Raw genomic sequence first — 25,164 nt, 5'->3', positions numbered from 1 at the left:
ATATGAGTAGCTTTCAAAATCTGCAGCCTTGTCTAAATGAAAGAGAAAAATTCAGAATGTGGGTGGCCTTCCAAACTCTCATTGTTGTGTGTTCATATTCCTGCCTGCATGAAGTGAGCTTCACTTTCCTGTGTCAGGCCAAGTTGAGTGTGATTAGACTGTCTCTCTGGCAAAGACAGAATAGGCTGCAAACCAATTTAGCTCAAGCTGCACCAGAGCATCCTGGGAGATTTCAATGGAGGGCGGTGGGGGAAAAGGCAGTGTGGAAATGGGTGATGAGAGGAGTATTGCTACCATCTGTGCAAAATAGCACTCAAATAAGATTAGTTTCTCTCACATTACTGCTTTAATCATAGAGGATATTATGGTTGCTGTAAAACGCTCAAGGCTGCTGTTGCTTGGACGGTGCGGTTATTGATTACTGATGACTGACAGGTCTATGTGTGTACTGTCTATGATATAACTGAATTTAATATAACTGATGATGTAACTGTAGAGAGGCTTTTGAGTATTCACTGTATCATCTTATTATCTGAATGGTGAGTGGAGTTGGAGAGCTAGATGGATGCAAAGAAAGAAGCTTATTTTATCTAGGGAAATTTCACTTGAAACAACATCTATTGTACTCCTATAATATCCTATCTATTCTTTCATTCAACGCCGATTTCTATTCTTTCCATGAACTGAATGGGATGACAACATTTGCATAACCAGCTTTGCGACCTTGAATTGCGTGAAACTGCATTATCATACAATCTGCAAGAGGGAAACGTAATGGTGTTTCGAATTAGCCTTCTCTCTTGAAGCGAAATAGTCTGGAGAGAGAGATTTTCTCATTTAAGCTGATGGGCAACTGTCTTCCGCAGTGTGGGCAGCTGTTTTGGGACTTCAAAAAAATCAGAAAATCTGCTTATTCTCCTCCTCCTCCTCCTCTCCGTAACACCTAGAGGGTCTGCTTTTTTCACACATCCTACACAAAAACATAAACCGCAATTCCTTTGGTATGAAGGATGAAAAGGGACATAGCACTGAGGAATCTTCTGGGCGAGAAACATGTTTGCTTTCAATATGGCAGCTTAAAGAAACTTGAAGAAAATTAGGCAAGTTCAACTCAGAAAAACTCAAAAAACTGTAAGGTGACATCAGTAAACAGTCAGTCTGTGATCACTTTAAACAGAAGAATACCAAAGGAAGAGAGAGGCAGAGAAGATTTCCCTCCGGTAACTATACCGACAATAGGATGGGACACTCTTCTCTGTTTGTGATTTAGGCTGATGAAACGGCTGGATTTTTACATAAATATCTTGCCTAGTGCAGCTTTAACTAGCTACAAAACGCATAAATCAATTTTCATATTGAATCAATGATGGATACTAAAAGCAGAGGTGGAAGCACTTTAGTCTGCAGGTCTGCATTTAATAATGTCTGGCTGATAAGAGATACCACAATCATATGTTTGCATTTACATACACTTAACATGGAGTTCAGTTTGATAAACGGCTCACAAGGGAGGAAGGGATCTGAGAAGAGGAAAAAAAAAAGACAGGTGGGTGAACAGGGGAACAACTGCAATATCAGCGCATAATCCATCATGAGGATTTGGATGGCGCTCTGCATTCCTCAGACACAAGCTCTAGATCAGCGGGGCATGAATTTTTCCATTTCTCTGATCTGTTGAGCAGACACAGCCAGCGTGCAGAGCTCTGTCGAAATCATACTCACTGATTCAAAAGGCTTCCAGCCTATCCACAGCGATATCCCTCTGTCAGATCGGAGCGATAGATCAAACATTTTCAGGGTGAAAATGGTTGTCCCAGAAAGTATTGGTGCTGCAGCTTTAGCACTATGTGCCGTTAAAGTGGTGGCAAGTATGATCTGGCATCCCAATGATGTGCTGGATTGTGTGTAATGTAGTTGTAGTTGAGGGCTTTGGGGCTACAGTAATAGGTTTAGTGCAATCCAAAAGAGTCAGTGGATATATGTGTGTACTTGTATGGAACCAACTTATATTATATTGACAGTTGGTGGTGTAAAGCAAAATTTGGATAAATCTGATAAAAAAATATTAACCTAGACTATGGTTCAAAATGATACCAAGGCTCTCTGAGGATTGATCTATTGCAGTGATTCCAGACCTTTTTCATATCAAGGACCTTAATTTAGTCCACATTAGGGCCACGGACCCCCACTTGATGAGATTTTGTTTCAGGGGGTCCCCAGCCAATTGATGAATTGTTAAACTTCAATATCTAATTTACAAGAAGTGAACACAATTACAATGTAGAAGAATGACTTTTTTTTATCATAGTTTCTCTGTTATCTCTCTACCTACAATACAGATAGTCATGGAATTCTGGACAAAGTCATATCTGACAATAAAAAAAATTTATTCCCCCCCTCAAGGACCCCTGGTGGTCCCTGGACCCCATGTTGAGAACCACTGATCTATTGAAGTGACCTAGGCTACCCAAGGAAAACAAGCTTCTATTTTTAAATGAAAAGTACTTAGGTGCTGTAAAAAGGCACAAAGTAGGCAAACCAGAAATCCATTATTTTGGTGTAGCTTAATGCTTAATTGAGTACTAGATAAGTCTTATTTTCAAGTCATGCATGAATAAAAAAATTATAATAATCCTTAAGAAATTGCCACATTTGAGTCTCAAGACAAAGTCATTTCACTGTACAACAAACTTTATTTTCAAGGGAAAAAATATAGAACTTCAATAAATACTGTGGAAACATCAATCATACAGACATACAAATAGACTAACATTCAAAAAACTTTGATGTTCTACAGCTAACACCTTCTCAAAGTTCAATATTTTCTCAGAGAGCATACAGCAGCTCGTAATACTGTCTGGGGGAGTTTTCAGAAAACAAGACGTTGACTGAATTAACAGAAGGCTAAAGTTGCAACTAGTTGATATGAAATCTAGGGTGCGACAGGTCAATTTGGATACAGAGCCTGCTGTCTTACTAAAAGCTACTTGCATTTCGGCCCCCAAACCACCTATTTAACACCTTAAACGGAAAACCCCCCCTTTGACACATAATTCACAAGCTCTGCCTAGACTTTAGACACCTGAATCATGATTTGTGTTCATGAACAAGTCTCTCCCAAAATTAGAAAAAAAGGCTAGAAACAACAGCCAAGGCAATCTGTAATGGATCCTAGATTTGGGAGGGAGTTGGTCGAGTTCTAACATTGATTGAACTGTCCAAGATCATAGGAGTAACGAGTGGGAGTTCTGTTCGAGGGTGGATTTTATCTTTAAATTGCCAAACAAGCCTTACAAGTACCGGAGATACTACAATGAGTAATGTGCATAACATAGTTCCAGGAGACTGGACTATGGAGAAGAAAAACATACCTATTTTTTTCCAGCATTATCCCACTGCACATGATAGCCAGCAACTTCAGCAAGACATAAAAATGGCCAAAATATGTGTATTGCATAGCCGACAGTGAATTGGAGGTGATTTGCGCACGGCTTTTCTGAGCAACAGCTGATAAGGCTCAGGCAGTCTCACTTCCCAGCCAGTGCTGTGGTGTTAAGATCCCAAGGTAATGCTCTAAATGAGCCTGGTGTCATAGCAACAAACAACACATGAAAATCAGCCTGGTTGTAAAGAAGGAAGATGTCACTGGCACCACCACATAGGTTAGGATAGAATTAGAACTGCCAATCTCAAGCCAAAGTTGGCATGGGCTGCAACTCTGAGCACTTTTCCTGAATTAGCAAATCTCCAACAAGCTTTCTTTGGTTGCAAAAACAAAAGTCAACAGAGGAAAAACAACAAGATTGGACTATGCTGAGGGTCAATCCATTCCAGAGTGATATGCAAAAGGAGAAGAGCACATTAAAAGAAGGCTTTGAGATCAGAGTGACAGTGTGCAACAGCATCAAACAATACAAATATCCCATTTCCATTTGGCAAACTCATCAAGGCAGTAACATAAAAGGAGAAGAGAGAATCCAATACAGACACACAATCTGAACCACAGTGTTTCTGTCAATTTAACTTCCTCATTCCTAAGTGCTAGAGATCCATCCGTCTTCTGCAGAACTTTCATTGGAGGAAGAGCACAGCAGCAGTATCTTGCAGGCTTTTTTTTTTTTTTTTTTTTTTTTTAGAGCAAAAGTCCCTGTGGCGAATCCTCCACCTTTTTCACATTTTCTTTTTTTTTTTTTTTTTGAGGACAGAAGTTAAACATGACACCATTTTTGGCTCACTTCCTATCCAGGTCATTGATCTAGACCAGAACCATGTGATGTAATTTCCAGTGAAACAGGAAGAGGAAAACAAAAGACCAACGAAGCATACACATCTCCTACTATTGCCTTATTGTAGTCTACACAGGACCAGAAAATCCATACTTTCTCAAGCATCAGGTAGTCCCCAGTTTGTTTCTCCTCAGCGTTTCTCCGGTTAGTTGTGCATTCGCCCCGTGGCACTGTGTAACGGCAACTTGCTTCTTAAGAGTTGGAGCATATCCAAACCAGGGGGGGGGGAATACAGATGATTTAAAGTGCAGAGCAGCACATTATCTCACTGCTTGGCACACATGGGGATGGCTCTATGCATCGTGCCCATTCCCTGTCTCTTTCCCCTCTACTGTCCACAGCGGTCTTGGCAAACCGGCCCCTCGATCACATAATTGTGCAGCTCTTGGCCTTGTCCTTGCGCAGGTCGGACGCTACCGCCGTCAGTTCGGGCCTGCTGGGCATGTGAGAGATCCTCTTGGTGGCCCTGGAGGACTTGCTGCGCTTCACGTTCTTGTTGCTCTTGTTGACGCAGGCCAGCGTGGCCACGTGGAAGATGTCCCGGACGCTGTTCTCAGACTGCATGGAGGAGCACTCGATGTAGGGAGCGTTCAGCTGCTTGGCCATGTTGGAGCCCTGGGAGAGGAATAAAGGGTAAATCGTTTAGGGACGCCGCGATCGGAATCGGCCGATATTCAGTATAAATATGAGATCAGAGAATTACGATAATGCTTTAATAGTCGCCGATTGCAAAAAACCGATCGATGACGCGAAACACGTGAGCCATTTCTCAGTGGAGTCGGTGTCATTGTCACATGCTAACTCACCTCAAAACATGTCATGGTGTGGATGTTAATTAAAAACACAAATCTTCATGGACAACCAGTAAGGTCACAGTCCGTCCCGCCCGCTACTTCCCCTCATTTAATTCTCTGCTTATTTAATGCATCAATTCATCTCATGCCATGTGCGTTTGTTTCCATAACGGTCTGCACTCTGAACTGGAGGACGGTCCAGACCCTGACAGAGGAGAGGCAACTGAAAAGTCTCATTTCTCTCTCTCTTAAGAACATTCACTTATCCAAAAACAAAGACTGAAACGGATATATATCTTCGGAGGGAGTCTCCATTTATTTAACTCGACTCCACGACACAGGCAGGTGGCATCAGTCTGAGTCTTGTGCTTCGGTTCTCTCACTAACTCATGCTGCGCTACCTTGAACGCACATGGTTTTGTTTACATAATGATCAAGTAAATATTGAGGTAGAAAAAAAGAAAATGTGGATACTTTTTAACCAGGACTCAATTTGATGGATGAAATGTATGTAAAATGGAAACTGTTCGACCTGTAATACTGCTATACCAGCTGCTATAACAAAACAAGGGCTTTGGGGTATCGGTATGGCCGATCGGTATCGGCAGATATGGCTCATAGACGATCGGCGGAAAAAAACGTTATCGGGGCATCCTTAGTAATTATAAAGATACTAATGCAAAAACTAACAAATCTTGTATCCAGGCAATTTTTTGTGTGAAATCATCTTACTGCACTGGCAGATAATTTTATAGTTTCAACAAATTTTAGTTTTTTTTTCAGGATAATGCAACTTGTTTCAGGACATTTACTTGGTAAAAGTGAAATTGTCTTATTTCACGATTTGTTTTATGATAATTTCTTGAAAGACTTCAGTTTGGCATGTATCAAGTGAAATTTATTGAGTTTTATTTATATTTGACTAAAAATATGAAATAAGCTTGATATGGTCTGGAAACAAGATAAAACCACTGGGCGGCTCGTCATTTTTTGCAGTGTAGTTACTCAGGATAGTGGTTTTACTGGTCATCTGGTTAGATAAGAACATGTAGGAGGAAATCACACACCCTCAGTCTTTAACAAATGTCACAAATGAAGTTGTTCCCATTATTCCAGATTCAGATTGATTAAGACAGAGGTGTACAGTCCTGCACCATGGAAGAGTCTGCAGGTTTTCGTTCCCTCATTAGCACACCTTCAACCAGAGAGGAGGAACTAACCGGTGAAATGAGCTGCTGTAACACTTGGTCGGAATGAAAACCTGCCGTCATTCCAGGGCCTTTTATACCAAAGTAAAACTACTGTGGCTGGTGCTCACCTGATCATATGACACTGGCGTCTGTCTGTGGTTGGACAGCTCCACCAGCGTGCTCAGGTGTGTCCGGAGGTCTGACTTGCATCCCACCAGCAGGATTTTGGTGTTGGGACAAAACTCCTGGATCTCTCCTCTCCACTGGAAGGAACAGAGTAAAGTAAAAACATGTCACACCCAAAAAGCCATTACAGAAATCAAGACTTGCATATAAGAAGCTTCAAAATGAGAGCTTTTTTTGAGTGACTCAGCCACCTTGATGCTGCTGCCCAACTATGAACACAAAGAGCTCTGTTAAAATTCAGTCAACTGCAGAAATAGGAAACATCATTTTTTTTCCCAGGCTTATCCAATTTCATGAACAACTGGCTTTCCTTGCCCTTTCAGAACCAGATGATGTTCCAATTTCTCCATTGAACAATACCCTGTCTTATCTGACTGTCACTGGAGTACCGGCCTGTCTCTTATGAAGTGTGTGTGTGTGTGTGTGTGTGTGTGTGTGTGTGTGTGTGTGTGGGGGGGGGGTGTTCCTACTGGCCGAGAGAGAAACAGACTGGTGATTATGTTCCCTCCAGGATATCAACCCCTATCTCTAACCTTCCCTTTGGACCACACTCCTCTTAGTTGGCACACAACTGAGTCTGAGTGACATCACAGGTCAAAAGGTCAGACTACATTAAATAGAGGGCTTTGAGGTAATGTAGCGCACCCTCTGTCGGCCATATTGGAGGTTCCTCAGCCCTTGAGCAACAGTGGCTGAACAGCTGATTGTGTTTCTAAATGTACAACTTTCTGTGCTGTTTTTAACTGGATCATTTCACCACTGACACATCTGATTGATATTTGTGTTTAGATGATGTCAGCTAACTGTATCCGGTCAGCTAACTGTCTTGCTGTCAACACATCCGATTTGCACACTAGCAAACATCTTGCAAAAGCTAGAATCAGTAGTGGCTATAGCTAACATTAGTTGCCAACCCCTAACCCTAACCCATTAACTAATGATAACAAATGCATTTATTAACATGAATTAAACATGATTAACAACATTAACAAAGATCAGTTAATGTTAAATGCTCATGAACTACTGCATTAATTAATGTTTTACGTGTTTTTCAATAATGGTAACTGTGTCTACTAACATGAACAGTGACATTTACAAAGATGATTTCATATTAAATGCACAATAAACAACTGTAGGGCTGCAACTAACGATTATTTTCATTGTCAATTAATCTGTCGATTATTTTCTTGATTAATCGATTGGTTGTTTGGTCTATAAAATGTCAGAAAATGGTGAAAAATGTGGATCAGTGTTTCCCAAAGCCCAAGATGACGTCCTCAAATGTCTTGTTTTGTCCACAACCCAAAGATATTCAGTTTACTGTCATAGAGGAGGAAAGAAACCAGAAAATATTCACATTTAAGAAGCTGGAATCAGAGAATTTTGACTTATTTTTCTTAAAAAATTACTCAAACCGATTAATCGATTATCAAAATAGTTGGCGATTAATTTAATAGTTGACAACTAAAGCTGCAGCTCTAAACAACTGCATTAAGTAATGTTGTTATACATGTTTGTTAATGCCTATGTATTGTCTAAATTGAAACCCTAACTTGTCATGTATTACTTAAACGCATCCTGGCATTAACTAAATCACTGAGTAAGTAAGTCAGTGATGAAGTCAAAACAAGCATTACCTAACGTGAATAGTGTGTTATTCATGTAATTTGGTATATCTATATATATATATATAGTATATATATATATAGTGTAAACTCTTCATGTATTACTTAAAGACATTAACTAAAGTCTGCCGCCTTCCCCTCTCTGACTGGCACAATATTGGCTTCACTCTGTGCCATACAGCCCTTGATTTCTGAACCCAGACTGGGTTCTTCACAACCCTAGTAACACAAAGATTGGCCTTTTTAGAGAGGGTCTGTGTGAACCCATGGCACGCGGGGCAAGCCACTTCCTTCAAGTGAAAAACACTCAAAACAGTTCTTTGTAGGATGGCTAGCATGCCTCTCATCCACCCACCTTCTTCAGGACGCTGTCTAAGGTCTCTGGTCTGCTGATGTCAAAGCAGATGAGGACTGCATCCGAGTCCGGGTAGGAGAGAGGTCGCACGTTGTCATAGTAGGGTGAACCTGAAAAAAAAAAAAAAAAAAAAGGAATTAAAAACAGGCCAAAGCAGTAGAAAGATTCTTAGATGTAGCTAGAGTGACACCAGGAAAAGATGCCTCCTCTCAGACACTGCTGTGATGTTTCCCACTGCACTCTGTGAGCGCACACTTGGGACATCCATGAATTAATAAAACCTCACAAAATCATCTCAGCTGTTCAGCCCGTGGGCTCCGTCCCTGCGTGAGTAACTGGCCTCTATTCAGCACCACGCAGAGAGAATTACAATGGAAAATGACTTTATTTTGCGACCGAGTCTGGAGAATTGCCTCAAAAGGACCATAGCGTTTTGCATGTTTTAGCCCATTTACTACACTGCACACATACTTTACATTACTACTGACCATTTTCCAAAGCATACCATACGTTTTTTGGTTTTTCTTGATTTTTGCAGATTTTGTTTAGATTTTTGGAGCGTAACAAAATTCATGGAAACGAATAAAATGTAGTAAATGGGCTAAAACATGCACACACAAAAAAACCGGTATGGTCCTTTAAACTTCACCTTGGGCACAATACAAAACATATATTACAGGACAATAATACAAAACATACAGTCAACACAGTATAGTATTCACCTAGTTTTGATGATAAGCCTGGCTGCACAGGAGGCAAATAACCTTTTATTAAAATGTTTTTCACCACCATAGGCATTCTGAAAGGAAGTGTCTCCAACTAAAGGAGATGGGGATGGGGGATAAAGTGTGTTAAACATACCATGAGCCTACAGCTTTACTATGGGTGGGCCCAGTGGTCATTAAACCCCCTAACCCCAGCAATATTAGTGCCATTCTCTACCTCATGAGCCACACAGAACTCTGTGTTTTCACAAAAGAATAAAATTCATTGCCAGAGCCTTTCCAAGTTGCATAGGTCACCCAGCTGGTTTTGTTGCTGGCCAGCTGTACTAACATAGACAGTACTGGGACTGCAGACAGCTTGGAAATGGAGCAGAAAAAAAGAACTAATTCTTCACATACTCCAGGATATAAATTAATCTTGTCAATGTTGTTTTCTGTCAGTGCAATTGCAGTGTATTATACAATACTACACACCAGGGTCTTTTCAGGGTCTGGCAGTAATTCCACTTGGTACGATCTCATCTGCTGAGGCTGCGTTTTAAATATGGAATTAGAGTCTTTTATAAATGTCTAATGAGGCAGCTTTTTGTACAGTATTTGCCTTTAGATTAGGATGGAAATAATGAATGAGATGATAAATGTGAAATACACAGGGTAGTATACGGTTGTATGCCTCCGCCAATAAACTTTGTTTTATCATTGCAAGGACAGTCTTTAATTATTGAACATATATAATTAATGTGATTATTAGGTCAACTTAAAGGATTTTGGTGTCTGCAAAAGTAAGTGACAGCACTTCCACCGTTTTTGTAGAATGACCCAAGATCGTTTTCTCAGCTACAGTGGTAAGCAAAACATTATGATGTCACAGTAAAGTTGACCTTTGAACTTCTGGATATAAAATGTCCAATGTTTATCCTATTAGACATTTGTGTGAAATTTTGTCATAATTAGCGTATGAATTCTTGAGTTATGGCCAAAAACGTCTTTTGTGAGGTCACAGTGACCTTGACCTTTGACCACCAAATTCTAATCAGTTCATCCTCGAGTCCAAGTGGACCTTTGTGCCAAATTTGAAGAAATTTCCTCAAGGCGTTCCTGAGATATCGCGTTCACGAGAATGGGACGGACGTACATACGGACGGACAACCTGAAAACATAAAAAGGATTCACTGAACTCTAAAATGACAGAGATGTTGATCCTTGACAACTGCATTGCAAAAGAAAAACATTTTTTAAAGCATCATGCTGCAAACATCTAAAAATTTAATTCCCCCGAATAGCATTTACTCTGCAGATGTAAATTAGCTATATAGCTAACTCTGGCCCAACAGTTGTGTTGTGCATGGCCCCTGTTAAATAAATTAATAAACTAAACTAGTAGCAAAATCATAAAACTGCCAAACAATGCATGAACAGTCTCCATGATGACTGACAGCAGAGGATCTGAGCTTCCACATGTGGAATGCTGTACCAATGCCAGGAACTTGAGGAATTTTGTTTTCTCCAGATTGTAGCAGCTCCCCCCTCGGAAGTCCCTGAGGAACTCCACACAGAGGAGGAACACAGTTCTCCTACCCCCCCGATAGCTGACAGGAGACAAACAAACCCCTGGAGATGTTGGGGGAGAGTCGGGCTGTTTAATCATCACTGACAAAGAGGTGGGGGAGTGTGTGTGTGTGTGTGTGTGTGTGTGTGTTGGGGGTGGTGGGGGTTACTGTGCACTTGACGTGGCGCTGACACCTGTGGTATTTGATGATGACAACACAAAAGGTGTACTTCTAGGAAATGGCATCTATGGGGAGTGGGAGTTCCTCTATCAAAGGAATGCAGCTAATAACAAGGTATGACCCATGCAGTGACTAGGGGTTGACTCCTCCATTCCCAACATGATCGAAATTCAGAGGATACTTTTAAATGCTTGGGCTTCCTGGTTTTGGGTAATAAACCCAGGGGGGCTGATAAGATAATGGCATCAACATGCTTCATTCAGATGTGACTATTGGACAGGTGGAAAAACACATGAAAAAAACAAACAAAAAAAAAACAAAACACACCCATGGAAAACCACATGGCCATCGTGTTAGTTCCGGTTAAACCTCATTGTACTTCTCACAGCTGGGGCACACTCTCCTTTTGAAAAATACAAGAACATACCTGTTGGTCAGGACATTCTGTACTGTAATATACGCTATGGCTTGGAACATCTCTAACAGCTTAGTCCACTATCAAATCCATGCAACCTAATAGTGTTTGTAAGTTCTTTGCTACTTATTTCTTGTCAGTCAGTCCTTTTGTTCTGCATGTGTTGGAGCCGTGCCTCATGAGCTACTCTAGGAATTCAAGTCACACGGAAGCGTCATTTTGAAGGTGTCTTGCTTCTGTAATTGGACGTATTTCTGATTGAATATAGATAGAATGTTGGGGCCTGACATAACACAGGGAGGGACTGTTCAAAGGTGGGAGGTTGGACTGTAAAGAACATGGGAAGAGGACGGCAGTGAAGCCCATACAGAGTAATCCACTGTGAAAAGATTTGTACATAACCTTGAGCTGTCACAAATTCTGATTCTTCAAAATGAATACATTCCAGCCAATGGGAGGCAACCATGGTTTTCACCGCCGTACCATGCTGCCACTCATAAAATACGAGAAACTAAAAACTACAAAACTTTTCATTCTACTGTGGCTAATGTTTGTTCTCATAAATAAAAGGATCAACTGGTCCATACAGCATATCATATAGACTGTGTGTACACGCTTTTAGGGAACTTTTAGGGATGCAATTAATCGAAAAAACAATCGAAATCGCAATATGAACAATTTCCAAATCGCACCGGCTGCACTTAATTGTTTTTTTTGTGAGTTTTGGTGTTTTGGTGCTCTGGGTAATCTTTGGTCCATGAATCAAGTACAATATTGGTGAAAACCTGTCATCATACTCAAACTGCTCAAATCCTGCACACTGACATCTATTTTTTTTGTAACAATATCACTTTTCTTTAAACAATTTTAAAGTTCAAAAAAAAAAATGTATGACAAGAAAAACTTGAATAAAGTGAATCGCAGTTTAAATCGCAACTGCAATATTCTGTCAAATAATCGCAATTTGTTTTTTTGTCAATATCGTTCAGCCCTAGGTGTGTGTGTGTGTGTGTGTGTGTGTGTGTGTGTGTGTGTGTGCTGCTACATGACTGATCTACCTGGTCTTAACCCCCGCAAACCCACTGAGTCACACTCGGCAATCTATTGATCGAAGCCCGAGTTGAGATAAGATAGCTTCTGACCACGTCGCTAAAGGGTTTACAGGGCATGGGTTTATTACAGACATGCTGCTGAATGGATGATGAGGAAATAGACAAACAATGACACACAGGGTGCAGGAGTCCAGAGGAGACGGTGACGAGCCGCCGGGTGACTGACACCTCATTAGCCCCATTCGCCTTCAGTCTTCAGCCCTTGGCCTGATCCCCTGAGTCACACACACTCACACACACACACACACACCTCCCCACTGTAAATAAACACCACTGCTGCTGCGTCTGGATAGAGCTAAAAGGCGGGCAGTACTGGGTATACCAGGATTCTTCCTTAAGGATTGGAAAAGAAAAATTGCCGTGAAGCAATGGAGGGCCATCCGAACAAAAGGACACCCTCAGATATATGAATCATGTGTACCTATGAGGGAATAACATTTAGTTGGCCGCGTCTTCCTTTAGTAAGCCGATCGAGGCGAGCCGGAGACCTTCCCTCCCCTCCGACCGGTGAAACGGATCCTGACATTAATCTCCCGGTGATGATGGAGAACATGTTTTAACGTGCGGAGGGAAGCGCTCTCCGGGGACCTCGCTCATTCTGGGGTTACCGCATCCCTGACCGCCGACATCCAGTCGTTTATCAATATGGGAAAGAATGGCCTTCCATGCACAAAGCTTCACGCTGGTTGCAGACCAAATACAAATTTGAGTGAAAGAAATGAGCTGCTGTAAACACTGGAAACCTTTGTGCGAAGAACTCAGATTCAAGTCGGTGAAAAACAGGCAAATCAGATTGTACACTTGACTGAAACCATGTCAGTATCCAGAACACTTAGGGGACAAAATAGGCAGGAACACACACTCAAGACTACAAGTAGAGTTCAGCTAAACAGTGCTTCCAGATGACAGGCTTCTAAACAATGGGAGTCTTTGAGGGGGAAAGGCCCAGCCTATTGTGGACGGCATGAAAGACATTTGGCTTAGTTTCTTAGGACTCTGCAACTACATAGCCAGAGAGGATAGACCAGTTACATCAATCAGAAAAATAAATCCCGCCTGCTTGTGAGCAAGGAAAATAAGTTTTACAAACAAACAGACTAATATTCTTTGCTTTTATCTATTTAATCCTTTCCTCCCATTTCTTTTTCCTTTGCTTTTGTTGCCATTTTTGATCATCTGTGACACATTTAAATGCAGATTTGAAAAAAAAACAACATCTGAAAGACTTTCTGAATTATGAAGTTGACACTGACTTGAAACAAATCCACTGTCTGCTCTATACTCCCTACTTAAAAGGTACAAAGAGCAGCATCTCTCCGCCTGCCCCTGAGGCTCTATGACGTCCCATAAGGGCATTGTGTATTAACTAGCCTGAGGGGAGAACTGCAGTACATGAGACAAAACAAGGGCTGGCTGCTGGTGGGAATAGGGCGATAAACAAATGACCTAAACGACCTCGCGTTTCTAATGAGCCTCTTAATGGAAGCGCACACTCATTAACACCTCCACATGTTAGGAAAAACAAAGAGACAAAAAGACGCACTCTGCAAGGTGCAGGCCCGCTCTCCTCCCTTATTATTCGGTAGTCTACTTTCACTAAAGACCACCATTCACATTCATCGCGTAGCGGACGGAGAGGATTCGTGTACGAACATGACCCATTTGAAAATGCACAGGTTGCAGCAGAGGGAGGCCAGCCTGAGGGAAGGACCAGCCCACACAAGAGATGAGCAAACTGCACTTGTTGTGTTCCAGACACCTGCAACACTCTGTTGTACATAGCATTGTGGTAATGATAGTGATCTCAGCATGTTCTGCAGTGGGTTCAGCAACTTCAGTGTTACAAAGAGCACCGATCACCTGTTTAAGGAAAATCCACCCGGGAAGACTGAAACTGCTACTTGCTACTGGTGATGCATCTTCCATTTCTGGGTCCATGAATTTCCCATGTGATAACCTGTTTGTCTGCATGTGTACACATGTGATAAAACATGTTATCACATGTAATCATGTTATCACATGTTATAACATGTGGAGCACCTGAAAATGTTCAGAAACCACACATTTTCCATGTGCACATATTGCCCATGTGATGTCATGTGTTTCACATGGGATCTTCCACATTTCATTTCATGTGGTTTTTCTGTAAGGGTTTTACTTATTCCCATGGATAACTAAACCTAGACAACATTATGTCATGTCAACATATTTCCAGCACAACTACAATGGAGTTTAATAACAGAACATTTTAGCTATCTAAATCATCAACAGTAAACATCAAGTTTTGGTGTCAATTTACCAATTTCTCCTCCGACAGTCGCCTCAACAGACTTCTTTTCAGTTTGATAAACTCTCGCTCTCACTACACTGTTGCTTTCTCCACCCACAACGTATAAACCACTGGTGAATGCAACAAGTTCACGCCCGTTTCCCAGGCATTCTGGGAAATGTAGGAAATCACTAACTTTAGTGGAAGTAGACAAGGCAGGTTGAGGGAAAGTTACAACGCTTCATTACAAAATAACTCCTGGAATACACTGAACATCACAGATTGAGATCTAACCGCGCAAGATGATGGAGGAGTTCTCCTTTAAAATCTCTGCACTGGCTACCTGTTTGTGTTGGAACTGATTTTTTAAATTCTCCCACTGTTTTTTTAAATACTTTCATGGACTTTCTCCTGACTATTTTAATGATATGCTCACAAACTATGTTCCTGGCAGGTCCCTCAGATCCTCAAGCCTTTTTGGTTGCAGCTAGAACCAAAACTGCAGCAGGGAAGCAGAACAGCCTTCCTATTAGGCCAGGAGAAACTGCTGACATTTTAAACAGTCTTGACTAATTCTATTAATTTTAATTTCCCTGGCATTTATATTGTTATTGCTGTTTTGATTTTATCTCTTTGTGTTATTATTTTCCCGTTTGAATTTTTTTAAGTACACAGTAGTGCATGGAATGTGATATATATATATATTTATGGTTTGATTGATTGATAGTCTGCAATTGCATAACCAAGCCTGAAACTGTCATAAATAAAATATTGCTTCCATTTCTTTTTGCAACTTTCTTCAAAACAGTTTAAAAATGGCTAAATATGTACACTCAAAAGTGTGGGGACACCACATTTCTCTTTATTTTGACTATTTTCCACATTTTAGAATAACAGTAAAGACATCAAAACTATGAAATAACACAAATGGAATTATGCAGTGACCAAAAAAAAGTGTTAAACAAATCAAAACTATCTCATATTTTAGATTCTTTAAAATATCCTTGATGGAAAGGAAAAGGCTTTTGGAAAGAAATTCATACATAGGATCAACTTCACTATTTATATTTGTCTAAGAAACTAATTTCAAGCATTTAAGCATAAGCCTTTATATCAAAATGGCTTTAAGATAATGAAAAACATAGTACATTCAATGAGGTGTCCCCACACTTTTGACAGGCAGTGTATACACACACACACACACACACACACACAGTACAGTATAGTAAACCCCCTTTATCATTGTGTGTGCATTAAGGTCAGCTCTTCCTGATTTGTGGTGTGATCACAGAGCTTGGACAAGTCCTGCACAAACCTCCAGGGAGGATACAATCAGCTGGAGGTCACAGAGGAGGCCTGAACCCCTGTCCGCCCCCCACCCCCACCCCCACCCCACCCCACTAGAGGAGGAAGGACTGGGGGGGGGGGGATTCCAGCCCAACCTCCCAGCCTGGCTACAGAGGAGGTAATTACCTCTAGACCTGGGGCTGCTGGACATCCCCAGAGATTTGTGGGCCACATTTCAAAACACTAACAAGTAACCCAAGCTATGCAAGTGAGTCAGCATTCCCCATATTCCCCCTGAGACCCTGGCCTTTTCATTTTTGTCCACACTAGAGGACTTTTGAACATATCTCCCAAACCATACATGCAAATACGGATGAATCCTTCTGTACCTTAAAAGAGCATTACGCATTTCAATGATATCACATATATGATGTGGGACATTGGGAGCTTGCACATCCTGGGATTACAAAATAATGATATTTGATTTTGCAGCTAGAATTACATAACTTGAGATTTGGATTTGATATGGAGATAATGATGAGGGACAACTATTTGCACTAATATTGTAATGTGTGATTGTCCATACTTTCCAATTCTTCCTAGTCTTGATGTCCACTACAGTACACATAGCCTACAATTTTTTTTTTAAATTGCCAAAAAAAAAAAAAAAATTGAAATGAAATGCAGAGACATTTTTGCTGGGTCTCAGATCCAACTGGGTGTGTTCAACCACCATCTGGCATGTTCCTGAATTGCATAAGTGTGATAACAGGCCAAAAGTGTGGCGCAAGTGCACTCCTCTTAACCGAAAGCATGGCTTGTCAAACACCCGTCTGTTTCCTGTCGGGTGGGAGTGGACACCACTACATGCATGAACCACATTCAAATTCTTATCTCTTCCAAGTTTTCAAACCACACATGTAAAGCGACAAGCAACATGTCCTCACACGTTGTGCTCTGGAAATACGCCAAATGCTTTTCATATTTCTTTAAAAGGAATGCTGTCACACAAAAAAAAGTTGAGAAATGAGCCTAGCAATGGGAATTAGAATAATTCAAAGTGTCTTACCTGATGTGTCCCAGAGACTTAGCTCTATTCTCTGTGTGTCAATTTCAAAACTGGCTGTGTAGTTCTCAAACACAGTGGGGACGTAATTCTATAATGAAAACAAAGCCAGAAAATTGCAGTTGTTATCGTAGAAGAGTAAAACACATTTTTTTTAACAATAGACCACCTGAGAAACGATGCTAACAAGGTGAGCAACGCTGGTAACCGCTGGGAACAAGTTGGAATGAAATGCCGCTGGCTTCCCAAATCCTCTCCTGAACCTATGTAGGACACCAAATCACCCAAAAAAAAAAAAAAACAAGAATACCGAGTCAACAGATGTTTCGTTTTTACTGTCCGACATACCTCTGGAAAGCAGTCTTTCGCGAAAACGTGAAGTAAGGCAGTTTTTCCACACTGACTGTCCCCGACCACCACTATCTTACACTTCACACTCTGGTTAGGATCCATCCCGGACTGAGCTGGAGGCTTTGGACCGGACTGCGTCTCCTTCATTGACTTTCCCCGAGTCTGTGCGGACCTCAGAAGGACATAATAAGCTCCGTACAGTCCTGGAGTCCCTGGAGAAATGCTCCTTGGTTCCTTTGCTTCTCGGCGTCCTGTCTCCCCGGGTTACTCCCCTTCTCTGCCGGTCGGTTACTGGTGCCTGCAGTCTGACACTAACAACCAAATATATAGGGAGCCGCGAGCCAATCTCCACTCACCAGTGTCAAGACACCCAGATTATAACGCACAACTTCCTGAATGGATTTTCAAAATAAAACACCTATTCATGAATATGCACTTTTTTGTGAGTGACACAAAGTGAAAATATAGAATATATTTAAAGAGGAATATGTGTATGTGTAAATGATGAGGATTAGGGCCACATATTAAAACATTTATTTGAGTTCTGAGTTTAAAGTCAGAATTCTGACATTTTTCTCAGAATCTTCCTAATCCTCTTCCATATAAATTCAATTACGATTGTTGTTTTTTTCCCCCCAAATGTCTTTTTCACAGCACATATTCATAATCATATAGGCCTATGCAAAAATAGACATACAAAGAAGACTCAATCATAACATGAAAATAAAGACTGACTAAAGTATGATAGGATATGAAGTATAATTGTTTGTATAGGTATAATGTTTTTGATTTGCCTTTTTGGCATTTATGTGGTCAAGTATTATTTGTTTTTAGCTTTGCATTTGGTACTCTTTCCACCACAAGATACCATGCATCATACAACATAATCTGTAAAGACAATACAATGTATTTACAGGTACAGTTTCACTCCATATTTCATCAAATGTGTTGCAATTTTCGTTGTTCTGTTCTGTTTTTTCAAGTGACTAATTCTATGCTTTTATTTTGAAGGCCAAATCGCCTTACTTCTGGTCTTGTTCTGTCTTTCTGGTTGGCTTGACAGTTTCTCTGTCCGCACTGATGCCTGCCCAGGCTCCCTAGTGGAAATACAGCGCCCTCCCGTTGTCATCTAGTCCATGGAGGGAGAAACGACTAGGACCTCTAAACATGTAGCCCACATTTGGCCCCAGACTCCTATTTGCTAATATTTCACACCTGAAAAGGTATTTTAGATAATTCAATTTCGTCCTGCATAGCCGCCTCTGCTGTAGGTGGAGAGATGACAGAGGAGAGAGTGCAACCTCTGAAAATAGTCTTATTGAAGAATATTTAGCTTGAAGGAATACTGATCTCCTAAGGCAGTGGTTCTCAACGTGGGGTCCGGGGACCACCAGGGGTCCTTGAGGGGGTTCCAGGGGGTCCCCAGCAAATTGATGAATTATTAAACTTCACCATTATTTAATTTACAATTAGTGAACACAATTAGAGAATGTAGAAGAATGACTGTTTTGATCATATAGTTTCTCTGTTATCTCTCCTACAATACAGATAGTCATCGAATTCTGGACAAAATCATATCTAGCAATAAAAATATTCTCAGATTTGGGGCAGAGAGACAAAATCTCATCAAATGGGGGTCCATGGCCACAATGTGGACTAAATTAGGGGTCCTTGATATGAAAAAGGTTGAGAATCACTGTCCTAAGGATAGTCTGGTTCCAGGAAAATCACCAACTCAATGGCTTGTCTGTTAGGACAGATGAGCAAAGGCAGGAGTTCGTCCAATCTTTTATTATGGGATAGTTTAAACTGGTTTATCTGATAATAGAAGAAAAAGGGATAAAGGATATTAATCTAAACAGTAATTTAATTTCAAACACAATTACTATGTAAACCTAGGAATGAAGAAATAACTTTACCTCAGTCAGTACAGCAAATAAATCATAAACTACTGAAGCTGCTATAAATGCATTTCAAACCAAAGGAAACTTACATATCATACACACAGACCAAACTGTTGGAGGGATGAGGCTCCACATGAGGCCGGCCAGCTTCTTTGTTCTCAAACGTTTGGCCACAGGTGAGCTGGCTGCCTATATTGATTCTGAGGCTCCGCCCATCCAGGAAGCAGTGAAGCAGGTAGAGGAAGGTTAAAGTGGGAGGCGATTTTCCACACTTATGTATGAAGAAAATTATGAAGAAAATTAGTTAATCTGACCCACTTTGTGAACCACAATATAAAGGTTATTCATAAGTGCAAAATTCTACCACATTTCACCACATTCACCATTTCACCAAACAAATGAACAAAATCGAATATAAATTACCAAATCAGAAAACATATCAACGTTTCACAAAACAAAATGACCTAAATAGAAAACAAATAAACAGGTCGCAAAACAAATGATCAAAGCACAAAACACCACCGCATTTCAACAAACAAATTAAGAAATCATAAAACACAACCACATTTCATGACACAAATGAACAAATCACAGAACACTAACATTTCATACAGAAAGGGAGCTTTCTCATTGCTGATTGACCGGCAGCCATGTCATCATGTCCTGAATATATGTATTTTATTCACTTAGATTAAACAACAAATATCATAATCCTAATGACAATAAATGTGTCATTTAAACCCAAACATCTAACAAAGAATATTCTGCATAGCCACTGATTGAAACACACAGAGATGAATCAACACCATAGCAGTGAGTCACGCCCTTACACAAATGTGTTGCATGATGGGTTCCTGAGGCTTCTGTCGCTGAGGAAACTGGTCTCTCTGCCTCTTCTGTGATAGATTTCTCTCTTTGTTATTGTTGAACATCGGAGCAAAATGGCGGCAGAAAGAAGCCCCTGAAATTTTAGTGTAAACCAAAAACCAGTACCAGTACCCTGTTGATATCCGCATGCTGAACTCTTATGCCTTATACAATGGAATGCAGTATTAAGCCTATTGCACATTTATTTATTTCTATTTATACAGTTTAAAGTTACAGGGACAGTGCACATTAATAGACTTTTCTGTAAATGTGCCAGTTTAGCCATCTTGGCTAATTTACAACTGCAGTCCCTCGGCAGGTGTAATGACAGCTACAAAAGACACATAAAATACATTAAATCAGGAACAGCAGTACTGTACATATAGCAGAGCACACTTTATAAGAACACATAAAATACTTTAAAACAAGGACAACAATACATAAAACAAAGCACGCTTCAGGTTATTATTTACATGTGCACTTTATGGCCCTGTTCTATCGTGTGTGTGTGTACATAATGTATACATATGTATGTGTATGTGTGCATGTGTATGTATATACAGTGTGTGTATATGTGTATATACATATATATATATTCTTAAACCTACTTCATCCTTTTATCTTGTACTTTTTATTAAATACTGTTGCACTTTCTACAGGTACTCTGTTACATCCTACCTCACTCATTTTATCTTTTTAACTTACTGTTGTCTGAGTCCTTTTGTGTACATTTTCTTTTTTTAATCCTTTTATCCTTTTGTATGAATGTAAACCGTGTGTGTGTGTCAAGGCTGTATGGTTCCCTGAGCTGCGCTGCACCAATTTCCAATCAACTCTGTTGAAATGGCAATTAAGTATTGAATTGAATAGAAATGCAAAGCGATGAAGGACCCAGGATGCTTTATTGTCTTAAAAGCGGGATCTGTTGTCGAATCTGTTCACAAATGTGTTAAATATCAGTTTTCAGGTTATTGCCGTGGCCTCATTCAAATGAATGGGAAATGCATCCGATCTTGGTGATTCGTTTATATTCAGGTTTTCATGGCGGTCAAGTGCTGAATAACCCCCATGTTAAAACTAAGTGGAATATTGCTTTAAGTACAGTAGTCAAGTAGACTACCTGCATTTGCAGTCGTGGCAGCAACATGGTGGGACGACTGTCTCTCTCTCTGTCTGCACTTCCAGTGGCTTCCTTGCCCTCCAGCTGTTCAGCATAGTAAATGCATAATGAGACCTCAAATGAGGGAGAGGATCCCCGTCTTGCGGGAACGCGAGCACTTCATTTGCAGGCTCGCCCCGGGGCTCGACATTTAGTGCCTCCCCTCTTCACTCCAAATGAGCCACTAATGGCGTCGACTGCCGCTAATGCTCTTTGCCATGCAACGGTGCGCACTGTCATTATTTTCAAGATGCTAATTGCTGTGAACACGAGCACTCATATATGTGTCATTTTGTGCTGTGGAGGAATAGTTGTTAGAACTGAACATTAGATCCATCCAGGTAAGAAGAGGATGGCTGTGATCCATTGTACCGCACAGTACCTCAATATTTAATGCTTTTGATTTTCATTGTAGATAAACAAACCACGCTGATCTAAATTAGTGCAGAACATGAATGTGGAGGTAAAAAAGAATCACAAACAACAAAAGCAGTATGGTATGTGCTGATACCCCAGGAGAGACATCCCCCACCAGCATCCATTGGCTACAGCACAGTGGGAAACAGGACAGGCTTCGAATGGATACGCTGTGTCATCTACTCTCCTTTGTCTGGAGTATATATCCTTATTACCTTTATTTATACAGAAAACATAGTACATGCCTTCCATTTTAACTTTCATAACTTTCCCCACTCTTCGTTTCACAGGTTGGCCAGGTAGGCTAATAAATATCTAAAATATAAATAAATATATAAATATCTAAAATAATAGCTAAAAATATCCTCATGAAGAGAAGTAAGGGGACAGAATCAAATCCATCAAAGCCATTTGAATAAATCATTTCAGAGGACAGCCTAGTTCACTGGCCACTGTGGCCACATCATTACCTGGCTATGTCATTATCATGACCAAGATCTATGTTATGTGGTTGTGTTAAACTGTATTTTCTCAGTTCTCTGTCATTTTCACACTCCTCATTACGCTTTTACTAAGGTGTTAATGAGTTTTACGGTTGTACATTTTGTCCATGGCTATCTTAATTCTACTGGCCGCATTTGCGAGTAGCCAGCTTAAGGGGGCAATAAGTAAGGTTTTTACCTCCCCATAGCACAAAATGACCATAATATATCTGCAGGGGGTTGACAATGTTGTTGATTAATATCATTGACTCAATGATTACTTGGCCAGCTGCTGAAATTTCTAGCTTTAAAAATTCACTTTCTGCTAGTTAAAGGCATACTGAGTAGGATTTTGCCAGTTGTGGCTTGTAAACACAACTTTCAAAGTTGGGGCTCGTTCCAAAACGAGAGTGAATCTGGGGCTGGCTTTCACCCGTTGGTGAGTATTGATGGAGAGGAATGGGATGAAGAGCGATGTGGGTAGGTGCCGGTTAGCTGAGCTAGCTAGGTATCAGCTTTTCTGCTACAACGAAGCTACGCTAACAACGGTAGCTAGCTGCCAGCACAGTGTTATTGTGTTGAAAGGACGTGTTTTAATCGCTTTTTGGATTCAACTGTTGGAGATAACCATTGGTCCTGTGTGTGTGTGTATGTGACAGAAGCACTCCCAGCCACCTGGAAGTAGGCTATGAACGCTCTACAGTGAAGTCAGTAATGAAATTGTCACGCAATCAATGGTCATGATGGCAAAAACTAGGAAAATAAGGCTGAAAACAACCTGAGTTATCCAGCATCATTGTTTTTCTATTGGGATCCCTTTCATAAACAACGTTGACCTTTTCTGGGCTGGGCCTTCTTTTCTGAAACGGGACGGGCTTCATCCAAGCAGAACCGGGGCTCTGATGCAAGGTGAGAACATCAACTCCTGTCTGGCATCCATCTGACGTCCGGTGAGTCTGATCCATACTAATACTGTCTCCAACATTCTTGTTATAGTAAACAATAGGGCATCATTACCACACATCACTACCACTCACTGCTATCTATTTTATTTTATCAAACATACTGCAATATTCAAACAGTGCAATAACTATATTCTGTATTCATCTCTGATCTCATCTTTTCTTCTACTTTCTCTATTTTGTTTTATAAATATACAGTTTTTCTTGTTTTTTATATACTGTTTTTATATTGTGTTTTATTCTTTCTGTCTTTAAAAGTTGCTGCTTTGCTTGAGTAGTGAGGGCCATAGGAGACCACCTGTTAAATATGGTTGCTGTAGGTCTTAGATTTTCTGAGCTGCAGATACATTTAGCGGAGAGAAAGAAGAAAGAAAGAATATGAATTCCAGCAAATACAATAAACATATTCATGAATATTTCTGATCAAATCTGATAAAAATGTCTCAGATCAGTTCAGGTGAAGGGCTTCCCATAAACAACCAGTGTAGTAAATATGTAATCAATAAAACTGCATCATATCCATCATATTCGAGGTGTAACGCACTGACTGGACCAGATCCCATTGTAATAAAAACATAAATTGGCAAACACCCACACCCACACACATTAAAAAACACACAGCAGGAACATAATTCTATCCCAGAGAGGGAGAGAGAGAGAGACGCCTCATTAAGAGGCAGAGGGAGTGGGGGAGGAGATGGAGGACTGAACAGGACTTAGCACCAAGGGTAAAGAGATAGAAAATGGAAGGAGAGGTTGGAATAATCACAATCAGAATCAGAAATACTTTATTGATCCCCGAGGGGAAATTGGGTTACATTGCAGTTGCTCACATTGTAGAAGAGAATTGCATAGAGAAATTATAAGAAATTATAAGAAAAACAGAAATAAGAAAGTAAGAAATATGTAATATGTAAAATATATATTATACTACAATATATAACAATGATAATAATAATATAGAAATAATAGAAACTACAGTAAACACTAACAGTGAAGCCCATAGAGATATAACAGTAGAGGGGACATGTCATAGAGAATTCCTATTCTGGATTGGGACCATATGGCAGCCATCTTACCTGGGTCCACTTCTCAGCTGGCTGTAATTGGAATCAATGGTGATAGTGCCTTATGCTGCCATTATAATGCTAAAAATCCCAGAGGATCCACAGGGGGCGTCGGGTGGTTTGCCCACCATCATCTCAGCCAGAGTCTGGATCTCCCTGCCCAGCATGAGAAGGCCCGGGGAGCAGGAGGTGGAGCAATTTGGTCCAAATCAGGACAACAGTGGTTGCTTCCCATAGGCAGCTGTTGCAGTGTTGACAACTTGTTTCCAGGGAAAGTAGCTATTGGCTGCTCAAAAAGTCGCTAGAAGTCATATGCTACTTTGCATATCAATATAATGTATAACCTACAGTCTCCGCTCACAGTGGAGGGAGGGGGGCTACGCTGTGTGAGGGAAGGCTGTGATCATCAGACCTCTCTGGAGGTCCTGTGTTCATTGTATGGGTTTAAATTCAAGGAAGCTCAGAATTTAGTCCTTCAGATGAGACCTCTTAATGCTGTCTATATCTGGTGCTATTTGTTGCTTTACTTGACTATTTTTTTTTGCCTTTATTAGACCATAAAGTCTTGAAAGTGGAGAGAGACAGGAAAGGCCGTGGCAAAGGTCCTGGGCCCGATTCAAACCCCAGATGTCACCGTTACATGGTGTGCGCCTTAGAGCCACCGGCCCTGATATTAATTTCTGCAGCAAATATACAGTGGCCTTCAGTGAAAACAAGAAAAGAGGGAGAAGTGAAAGTGCAGGATCAGCAGCAGCTACTGTCCAACATGGAGTGGGGCAGGATAATAAGAGGAAACAAGCGGAGGAAGGGTTTGTGTGGTATGAACATCTGTGACTCATGTCTCCAGAGAATTGGGTTTTGGATGTGTGGCACTGCAACTCCACCCTGTTGTGTGTGTGTGTGTGTGTGTGTGTG

General features: G+C 40.7%; 1 protein-coding gene across 2 annotated transcripts; it reads right to left on the bottom strand.

The window, feature by feature from the left end:
- Positions 1-2,683: 2,683 nt before the first annotated feature.
- LOC139649163 (rho-related GTP-binding protein RhoE-like) lies at positions 2,684-21,917 on the bottom strand. 2 transcript variants are annotated; one of them, XM_071525492.1, is made up of 6 exons: positions 21,886-21,917; positions 17,389-17,476; positions 17,044-17,131; positions 8,437-8,546; positions 6,399-6,533; positions 2,684-4,901 (listed from the first exon to the last, which is right to left on the bottom strand). In XM_071525492.1, exons 1-6 carry the CDS (start codon positions 21,915-21,917, stop codon positions 4,653-4,655), a joined length of 702 nt encoding a protein of 233 aa, XP_071381593.1. In that variant the 3' UTR covers positions 2,684-4,652. The 2 variants fall into 2 exon arrangements, with proteins under 2 accessions (XP_071381593.1, XP_071381591.1); XM_071525490.1 differs by lacking the exon at positions 21,886-21,917 and having other exon boundaries at positions 17,389-17,678.
- Between the last annotated feature and the right edge of the window lie 3,247 nt (positions 21,918-25,164).

The sequence above is a fragment of the Centroberyx affinis genome, unplaced genomic scaffold (genome assembly GCF_046629955.1).
Source record: "Centroberyx affinis isolate AG114_WGS23_722 - 3 ecotype Tasmania unplaced genomic scaffold, CSIRO-AGI_Caff_v1 ptg001296l_1, whole genome shotgun sequence".
Taxonomy (NCBI): Eukaryota; Metazoa; Chordata; class Actinopteri; order Beryciformes; family Berycidae; genus Centroberyx; species Centroberyx affinis.
This window is presented reverse-complemented; position numbering and strand designations above follow the sequence as displayed.